The 10,163-nt window shown below is 40.1% G+C and overlaps 1 protein-coding gene across 1 annotated transcript in view; it reads right to left on the bottom strand.

The window, feature by feature from the left end:
• Positions 1–836: 836 nt before the first annotated feature.
• Positions 837–10,163, bottom strand: part of LOC104627317 (protein TANC1-like) — a gene marked incomplete at its 3' end in the record, with an annotated part of 11,752 nt that continues 2,425 nt past the window's right edge. The window contains exons 3-7 of the mRNA XM_010295469.1: positions 7,147–7,272; positions 4,773–5,054; positions 3,751–3,902; positions 2,249–2,480; positions 837–1,003 (exon numbers count right to left, since the gene is read on the bottom strand). Of these exons, the coding sequence (XP_010293771.1) occupies positions 837–1,003; positions 2,249–2,480; positions 3,751–3,902; positions 4,773–5,054; positions 7,147–7,272 (959 nt within the window). The remainder of the gene's footprint in view (positions 1,004–2,248; positions 2,481–3,750; positions 3,903–4,772; positions 5,055–7,146; positions 7,273–10,163) is intronic.

Below are 10,163 nucleotides of genomic sequence, written 5' to 3'. Positions count from 1 at the left end.
GGGCGGCGGCATGGGGCTGCTGCAGGCGCGCCACGAGCGCCGCCGGGACACGGAAGGGCTGCTGTCTTCCGAGATGCGGTGAAAGGCCAGAACAGACACACCTTCTTCGTTAAACTGAAGTGAGCTGAGGGCGACCATCTTAAAAGAGCCTGACTAGTGCTGGAAACAAAACCAGGACCTCGTTCAGAACGTTGCTGTCCAACACAGAAAAACGGGAATTCTGTATAGCCTCACTCAAACACTCTCAGGATTTCTGCAAGCATCTCTTAGCTGCTTAATTCTGACAAAATGCTCTAACCAGAAGTTTTGAGGCAGGATTTCTTCAGGGGCAGCAAACAGATGCAGGGATGCAGAGAGATCAGTGGTAATAAGGTCAGAAAACAATCTCATAAACATAGATAGTGGAATTGTGGCTTATCCCTTCCTAAAAAGTGAAAATCCAGAGCTTAATACTAGCAGAAATACACTCCAACAAGTAAACATTGAAGGTAAAATAACTATGGGCTTCTAATTACCTTTTTTTTTTTTTTAGCTTTCATTCATTTGCCCGTTTCACTCTTGAAGGTCAAGGAAACATACCCTGATTTCACCACTTCTTGTATTACCAATTCTACTAGCATACGTACAGCAGGAAAGTGACTGAAAACAAAAAAGCCTCCAATGTCATACTTGTGTGCTGTAAAGAAACATGCAACAACAAAGGAAGGCAGGCAAAAGCCCCAAGAGACTTTACTTTGAATTCCTCTAAAGCAAGTATTTTTCATAATAATGCAGCTGCACCAACATAAATGATCACTTAGCCTTTGAGGGTAAGAAAAGTTAAAAGGGGTTTTTACCTGGAAGTTAGTTCTTACAGTCACAACGAGCTTCAGCCAGGGAGGAAACTTGCAAATTATGTTAGCGATAAATGAAGAAAGTGTGTCACCATAATCAGGTTTATGAAACTCGGCATCATTTAAACCATCTATCAAAATTATGTAGTCTTCCTCAGGAATTTTCCGCTCTGAAACATGAAAATAAAAAAAGGAAAGGATGAATACAAATTCTCCTAATAAGTGACATGTTTTTATCCCCAAATTTTGAACATCAAGAAATAAAAACGTGTTTTTATGCATAGTAAATAATGCTTAAATGCCATAAGATGTATTAGGAGACTAAAAACAACATCAGGAGATACTAAATAACATTGTCATAAAAATGCTAAAAAGTGGAAGCAATCACTTACATTAGCGTTCTTTGCTATGCTAGTATTACGGATCTATTTCATAACTAATTTTAAAAGACTTAAAAGATTAAACAAGGCTGTTAACATGTAAGAGATAAGAGACCCATGGATACGGGAAGAAGGCATACGTAAGTTAAGCTATTAGTTAACATTGCGTTTAATTATTAGCTATTTACTTTAAACTTATCCGTTATTTGATTTATCAAACAAAAAAATTACAATTTGCAATAATCGTAAAGGCATTGGTTTACATTTTCAGTTCTGAGGAGAAAGTTATTTTGCAACAGCTTGAGAAACTAGCAATATTCATTTTGAGCACTTGTTAAGTATGAAAATCCCTGGGTAAACATAAGATTTGCCAATGGATTTCACAGATATCTGTTGACAGTCAACAAAATTCGAGAACTGCAAACCAGTGTTTGTAGGAATGACACACGCTCTGTTCACACGTAGGCAAATCTCCCCCGTCTTGCCATCTATCAGGTACCTGCTCAAGCTGGCACATACTGCGAAGCCAGCTGTTTTCAAGGAGGAGTTGGCTAGTTGTTTTTTTTTTAAAACATGAAAATAACAAGTAGCAACATGGAAAATTGCCCTATCAATTTTAAAAACAGGAAAACAACACATCCACTTCACAGGTGTTTAGGCACAGCAAATTACAGAACAAAAAAGTGTAACAAAACTCAAAAGCATTTGAAACCAAAATCCTTTAATGCAAACATGCCAACCTTAACTTCAAGCTACAAAGATATCCTTGAGTTTTCTGGCGCGCAAAAAGAAAAAAAAAAAAAAAAAGTAAAGTTTCCATGATCTTTAATAAGTTTTATATAATTTTATTTTGAAACACGCAACATCTGTTCAAAACCTACCTATTATTGTTACAAACAGCTACAAAAATTAAGGAGTCTCTTCAGGAATGTTTTAATTTATTTATTTAAAACATTAGCAATAGATATTCTTAGATTTTTTCAAATTTTTAAGCAGTTTAGATTCAGTTTCCAAGTCACTTCCTGCTTAACCTACCTTTCCTGAGGTTTGAAAGTGGTTCCAACACTCCCCTTTTAAAAGCTGCTGCTGGATCTTGGACACAAGATCTCAGGCTAAGCATGCTTTGTAAGTGAGGCTCTTTTATTAGGAGATCTCTGTACGCTGTTAATGGATTTGAACGACAAAGTAAAGCTGCAACACTGTGCACGAATTCAGGGACAAGACATGTGTATGTGTTGTCAGCTTGACAGTAGTGATAAGCAACCACCTGGAGAATTAAAAAAAAAAAGTGTTACCCCTTCAATATTTAAGTTGGTTACTAGTTAGTCCAATTATGATAAAGTGTAAATAAACTTCTCTTTCAACTACAAAATATTTTTCAGTGTTAGAGTAAGTATCCAACCCCATAACTGGTCTCAGATGGCCTTTGTCAGAGACACAGAAAGGAAGACAATGAAATAGATTTTGGTCTTATAGCGCATGCAACGAGGAAAAGAAACATAGATGTCAGATTCTGGCAGGAAAACACAGTAATTTATGTTCATGCCATTTGGATACAGTGGGTAGACAGCGAAGTAACCAAGTAGCGCAAGAAAAATAACTTGAGGCTCTGACTAAGCAACCTGTTAGCTATAATTTAACAACATTGTGTCACACACTGTAATGACCCAGGGACTAATTTGATCGTCATCAGGCAAAAGTAAATCACAGACAGCTACTAAAGACACCCTCATATAGCAAACAGAAAAAGAGGACAACTGGCTTTATTCTGATTATTGCGAAGGTGTGTATTCCTTAAAAATAAAACGTCACATAGGCCATATTCCTTTGAAGAAAAATCAAACCACAAGGAAAATATGGTGTTCACAGTAAATAAAAAGTTTGCACTTCAGGGGCTTTCATAACACTGCTTCCAAATAATACGCCTCACCTTAAAGACTGAAACAATAACCCCGTGTTTTCCTCACAACTATCTGCATGAAGTATGCAATTAGAACATTAATTATTTTTACTAGTTAGGCAAAAAATAAAGCACTATAATTATCTAATGCAAAAATAACTTTTAATTGCTTACTTCAGACTCTCAGAGTATGAAAAATAGACTACATTCAGATTCAACCCGTATCGTAGAATATAGATGGACCATACACAGACCAAACATTTTGCACTCTCTCTCTTTTTTTTTTTTTTTTTTTTTTTTCCAAACAGAATTTTGCTTTTGGATGCTACACCGAGCATCTACCCCTACAGAACACGCAGCCCCCTTTTGCAGGTAAAGGATCCCAAGCTCCCATAGACACATAAATCAGATGTGGTATTTGTAACGTAACACTTCCTAAGACCCAGCAGAATTCAGTACTAACCTGAAAGGTAGAAAAGGTAGGTAGCTGGTTTCACCACTCACGAGACCCACACATCTTTTGGAAGTGTCCGAGGTTACTGCCCACTGGCACACCCAGGAGGCTCTGCAAAGCAGACTGTCTCCCCCCGGGTTAGAGCTTTTCTAACTGAAAATCTATTACCAAGTGAAAACTCACCTTCGAAGCAAGGCGTCTCACGGCATCGCCTGTTTGGTTTTGGTATTCAGGACTACCAGGACAATTCAGAGCCTTCGCTGTATTGGTACCACCTGCTGGAGGAGCAGACGGGGGTAGCTGACTTAAGGGAATCTCCTGACAGGAGTCACCACCTATTTTTAAAAGACAACAAATACAAAAGAGGCCAAATTTACTGATAGCAGGTTGTTTTGTAGGAAAACATCATGGAGTATCTTCACTGCTAGAGTAAACATTAAAACTGAACGATAGCATTAGAAGAATCCTGCAACTAGTCTGATAAATACAGGAACATATTTGCAACTTTTCAATTTTAAAACAATTCAACTGACTTTTAGATCAAAACTATAGAATTACTGAAAGCAAAACCGTGCTGATATGAAGAGTTTCCTTATGAAATTTATATATGTGATGACTCATTTGAACTAATAGTTATTATATGACTGAACTCTTGGGAAATAAATAATAATAATAATAATGGTGTCAGCAGAGGAATTAGCAGTAACTACAGTCACACCATCCTTCCAGTTAATACAGGGACTGGATTGGTCAGGTGACAAAATCCTGTGGATCCCAGCAGAAGACAGAACGGGTTTCTCCACAGCTTTATTTTTGCTGCTACTGAAATTCTATGGAAAACATGCGTACTGAAAAGCGTGTGGTACACAGCAAGGAAGAAACATGTCACTTCTCTCTTTCCAAACTGATGGGAGAACAAGCTACTACAGTTGCTCTATCAACAGAGTTTAGGGTACGCACTGCCTGACAGAAAGAGATTCTACACATTGTCTCCATTTTACCACGTTTTTTGACGGGCTGAGCCCTCGCTGTGTTATGTGGAAGGTATTTGCCAAAGCACACAATTTTAACAGCTTCCTTTCCTCACTGGAGGAAACAAGTATTGGCCGAGGAGTTGATGAGGCCTTAAGCCAGAGAAGCAAACAACATTCTGACTCTTGCTATCAGTACAATAACCCAAAAAATTACTCAGAAAAGGAACATACTTTTGGGGGAAGAATTAGGGCTATTTGAAGCTATTTGCCTCATGCGACTTCCATGGCAGCTAAGTGCCACCAGCCGTGAAATGACTGCAGTCTTCCCAAATCCCACATTTCCAGTAATGACTGCTCCCCTGTTCTCTGCTGGATCAGTATTCTTCAATTTTTCTTCAATTGCTTGAAACAGCCATTCTCTTCCGACAAACACCGAGTCTGTTGTTATGCTTGGAACTTCAAACAACAGCGGCTTCAGCAAAATGTCTTGAGGCTTATAGGGGACAAAACGAGCTGAGAAGAGATGGCAGGGAGAAAAGTTTACCAGAAGAAACTCAACACACAATAGAACAGCAGTGTTGCAAAAGATCATTTCATCCAGTGACATTGTTAACAGCATTCATAATCAGACTTCTGAGAGCTTTCTTCATGAAAACAATAAAACCTGATTTGCTCAGTTCAGGTCACCTCCGTAATTCCTACGTGAATGAAATTCTAGAATAGAGAAGCTACAAGTATAATGTGAGGCTTTTTTTAAACAATTGAACTTGAGTTAATAAGTTGCAGAATCCAAAAGTTTTCTTTAAAATGCATTAATAATTCTATAAATGGGGAAGTGCCAAGCATTCTTCAGTTTAGAGTGAACTACACTGCTGAGTGTCAGGTCTTCGGATCTGTAAAGACATTTACAGATTAACAGAAAAAGGTACAGAGAATAAATACATTCTTCTGTTTAAAAAAAACTCATATTTTTAGAGTAATGTAAAAAAATACTACTACTCTTTTTCTGTACTTTTGAAGCCACAAGAACAGAAATTACACAGAACAGCTAAAAGTGCAGTCGTGTGTGATTACTTTAATCTATACATTTGGCAAACACCTGACAAGACTTACAGAGAGAATAATAATTTGGGTTTGGTTGCACAAAATAATAATGTTCACTAATATAATGCCCCGAGGATTCATTAACCTAATGTTACACAAATGCCGTCTCAGCATTAATCTATGACTGCGAAAAAACATAAATGAAAGAGGACAGCATAGCATCTATATACGATCTCAAGATCAGTTTTACCAGGAACTGGCTTAAATTTTTCTGCTTTTAACTGTTACTGGTTGCGATGGATGCACTCTACTCCTTGACCAAACTAGCGTTAGTGTGGTTCAGGCTCCAAAGGAGGTAAAGGCCTAAGCTGTAAGTGGGCCAAGAAGGTCTCTGTTTCCAGTCCGTTCTCTGGAAACCCACAAAGGAGCAGAGTGACACGGTGAGCACCGAGGCACGTCAGCTGGGAACGTCGGTCATGCCATAACACACGAACAGCAGGTGGCTTTTCCAAGACTCATTTGTCAAGGCACAAAGAAAGTTGTGGGTACAAGGAGTCTCATGCAGACCTTTTCCATTGCATGCAGTTTGGCTACAGGCCAACCGCTTTGCTCCATAAACAGGACAGCCTAAGTGAGCTTGCTTTGAGCCCTGCCTGCTAAGCAGCTGGCCGCATGGCGGGCAGCTCCCCTTGAGCTGGGACACCCTCAAGGCAGAGAGACCTTCTACCAACAGCAGATCTTTGGCAAGTGACCGATACTGCGCCTAACCTCGCGTTACAGCGCACTCAGATTTTGTCTCGCTAACTTTGAATCACCGTTGCACCCTTCGTGCCATACAGTAATAGAGCGAACCTTGCCATCGAACTTAACCGTTAAGTCACACTTTCACCACACTGTGTTTCACTAAAACCACTACGTATGTTTGCTTATACCTTTGACAGTGGTTCTCTAAGCGGTCTAAATCACACATTTGCGACATTGGTAAATTAACAGAGCCTGCAGATGGCTAAGGTAAGAGGAGAAAACAAAAAATAAACCTGCTATTTTCAGACTCAAAGACCAGAGATATAGTATATATTAGTCATAAATAAGTCTAAAGGTATTAGACCAGTTTTCCTCCTAAAACAGAATTCCAACGACAGCCTCCAGAAGACTTTAAATTCAGCATAAATTTTCCTAAGTTGCAGTACACTCTTATCTGAAGGTCACATGATAAAACCTGGCAGTCAAGAAAATATTCAGTCCAGTTCCTGAATACTGGTATGACACAACTTCACGTTGGAGATTCACATGATCTGCACTGCACTGCCCATGCACACTTAGGTAAACAATGTACTGATTTCTTATTAAAGCCATACATTCAATTTCTAAAGCCCAGCATTATGCAGGAAAAAGTGTAAGCAAGCATCTTATTTTCAGACATGTTCAGTGCTGCCAGGAGTACTAAAACATCACTTGGTGGGATGGGGGTGTTTACAAAGATCTCAGAACATCCATGTTACACAACTACTGAGGAACTGTGTGACTGCGCCAAGACGGATGCAGATGGAAATATGTATACCTTTACTTTCCTGCTGCACTCTTCCGCCAGCTGTGTTGTGCCAAGGTAAGCGAATTGAAGTGCGCAAAGGAGTATTTCTTTGTCCATCCAAATAACTCAGATCTTCCAGTTTGGTTGAACTTGTTGCTACAGTATTAAAGGATTGAAGCTTATTTTTCTCGCAGCGTAAGTTTCAAACAACATTATTATTTATGACAGTTCTTTCCTAAACATAGTACTTATACATATAAGTTTTTCTAGACAATGGCAGTGGTTGAAGTCATTCATGTTACATTTACAAAATGATTTTCCATCAAGTTCACTAAAAATATAGGTTTTTTCCCCTTTCAGACGCCCCTCACGTCTGCCTTAACTCACTCGCATGGTAAACAGTTCTTATGTTAATACAGTTTACTTTTTTTACTCTGAGAACCACCAGGTTTTCATTCAGGTTCTCATCTCACCTCTCAGTGAGGTCAGAAATGTCAGTAACAGGTTCAGATATTAGCTGGTAGTACACTAACTGTGAGGAAATATTTACATTCTTTATCTAATGCTACAGAATTCTGGGTAACATTTTTTATTTTCTTCAATTTTTAAACCGAAATGATAGCTATACAAAGTAAGAGCTGAAAAACCAGAGAACGTATTTGCCAAGTTATATCAGGGATATATACTTTTTTGCCAGAAATAAACCAAATGAATATTCACATTGAACAAAGCAGTTTTCAAATTGATATAAAATCCAACATCTTCCATCTGCTGGAGGGACAACACAGCAGGGCAGAAGCAATTCGGATTTTGGGAGTGCATTGATAACAACTTCCTGACATAGGTGTCTGAGAAGCCGAAAAGGAAAGATGCTCTGCTGGACCCAATACAAATGAGGAAGAACTTGTCATAGATGTGAAAGCTGGGGGCAGTCGTGGCTGCAGTGACCATGAGATGGTGGAGTTCAGCATCCTAATATGAGAGAGCAGACCAAAAGGCAGGAGCACAACACCAGATTTCAGGTGCACGGTCTTCAACCTCTTCAGAGTTCTGCTTGGAAGAACCCCATGGCCTATATTCCTGGAGAGAAGAGGGATCCAAAAGAGCTGGTTGACACTCAAAGATAACCTCCTGCAAGCTCACGAAAGGGCCATCCAGAGAAGCAGGAAATAAAGCAATTATGACAGGAGGCAGGAGGCCTGCATGGGTAAGCAAGGAGCTCTTCACTGAACACAGGCTGGATGGGTCTTTGAGCAACCTGATCTAGTGAAAGATGTCCATGTCCACAGCAGGGGGGTTGGAACTAGGTGATCTTTAAAAGGTCCCTTCCGACCCAAACCATTCTGTGATTCTATGATACTATAAGATGATGACTGGCTTGGTGGATGTGGGGAGAGCTGTGGATGTTGTCTTCCCTGACTTCAGAAAGGCTCCTGACGCTGTCTCCCGTGACACTGCCATGGACAAGCTGATGAAGTACAGGTTATGTAAGTGCACAGTGTGGTGGGCCCCAAACCCAAATTGGCTGAATGGGTGGGCACGGAGGGTTGTGATCAGTGGCACAAAGTCCAGCTAGAGGCAGCTCGGGGTGTACTCTAGCAGTCAACACTGGGTCCAACACTGCTTAACATCTTCATTAATGACCTACATGATGGGAGATAGTGCAATCTCACCAAGTTTGCAGGTGACACAGAACTGGGAGGAATGGCTGATATGACGGACAATCATGCTGATGGACCTTGACAGGCTGGAGAACTCGGCTGAGCGGAATCTTATGAAGTTCAACCAAGGGAAATGCAAAGTCCTCCAGCTGAGGAGCAATAACCCCAGGCATTGGTACACACAGGGGGCTGACAGGCTGGAAAGCAGCTTTGCAGAGAAAAACCCTGGGGTCCTGGTGGTAAACAAGCTGACTGCACTGCACCCTTTGGCAAAGGTGGCCAACAGCACCCTCGGCTGCGTTAGGAAGAGCATTGCCAGCAGGTTCAGGGAGGCAATCCTTCTCCTCTTCTCAGCACTGGTGAGACCACATCTGGAGAACTGTGTCCAGTTCTGTGCTCCTCAGTACAAGAAAGATATAGACTTACTGAGCATTAACTTAATGTCATCTCTCCCTAGAGTAAAGCAAGGAAGTCGAAACTACAGGTCCAAGTTGTAAGATGTGAATGGGGTTTGCAGTGGGATGTTCAGAGTCAAGGTATTTGGTACTACGGTAGCAGAAGCCTGAAAATTAAAGTCCAGTCCAAATTTACAGCAATGAAAGAAATCCTGAATGCAATGGATGAATACTAAAGCAATGAAATGAAAGAATTTAAAGACTAGAAAAAGAGCCAGAGCCAAAAAAAGCCAAGGCTCCTGTGGATGTCACTTTAAAAATATTAGAAGCTGGGCAGAATTCCTTTGCATCAAACTGGGAGGGAGTAATAGAAGATAAAAGGAAAAGCAGGAGCATGGCATGGGTACAGTCCATCTCACAACTCCAAGATAGGAAGCGAGACATAATAAAAGGGGAAGCAGTAACAGCAAGACACAATTCAATGATTCCTAAAACAACACTCCTGCTTCTCTAGCAGGGATTGGAGGTGAGACAACTTCCAATCCCACGTTCATCTAGGAAAAATTTCTTCGGTCACCCTTACCTGCACAGGTATTGCAGATCAGTTTTTTAATTTCTTGCATGTGTAGCACAAGTATCCCATTTTTAAAGAGGGATATTTAGCACTCAAAAGCCAAAACCCAGTCATTTACAGCTTAAAAGCACACTAGATTTCACAAAAATCTGTAGCCAAAACCTCTGCACTATCAGATACCAGAACATCTAAGATCAGGCTATTACATCTCCTTTGAAATGGGACAATGTGCACAGAGCATTAACTATTTGGTACTATAAAACAACAGCTCAGTTCATTCAATAGGCAAATTGCAGATAAATCAAATCTGCTATTTTCAAAGCAGACTCAAAAATTGTTTCTAACACTTGTAATTTTATAACTATGTAAAATAGCTAGAGACAAGCTATGAACAAACATAGCAGAAAGCCAGAAAGC

The sequence above is a fragment of the Phaethon lepturus genome, unplaced genomic scaffold, assembly GCF_000687285.1.
Source record: "Phaethon lepturus isolate BGI_N335 unplaced genomic scaffold, ASM68728v1 scaffold45299, whole genome shotgun sequence".
Lineage (NCBI taxonomy): Eukaryota > Metazoa > Chordata > Aves > Phaethontiformes > Phaethontidae > Phaethon > Phaethon lepturus.
This window is presented reverse-complemented; position numbering and strand designations above follow the sequence as displayed.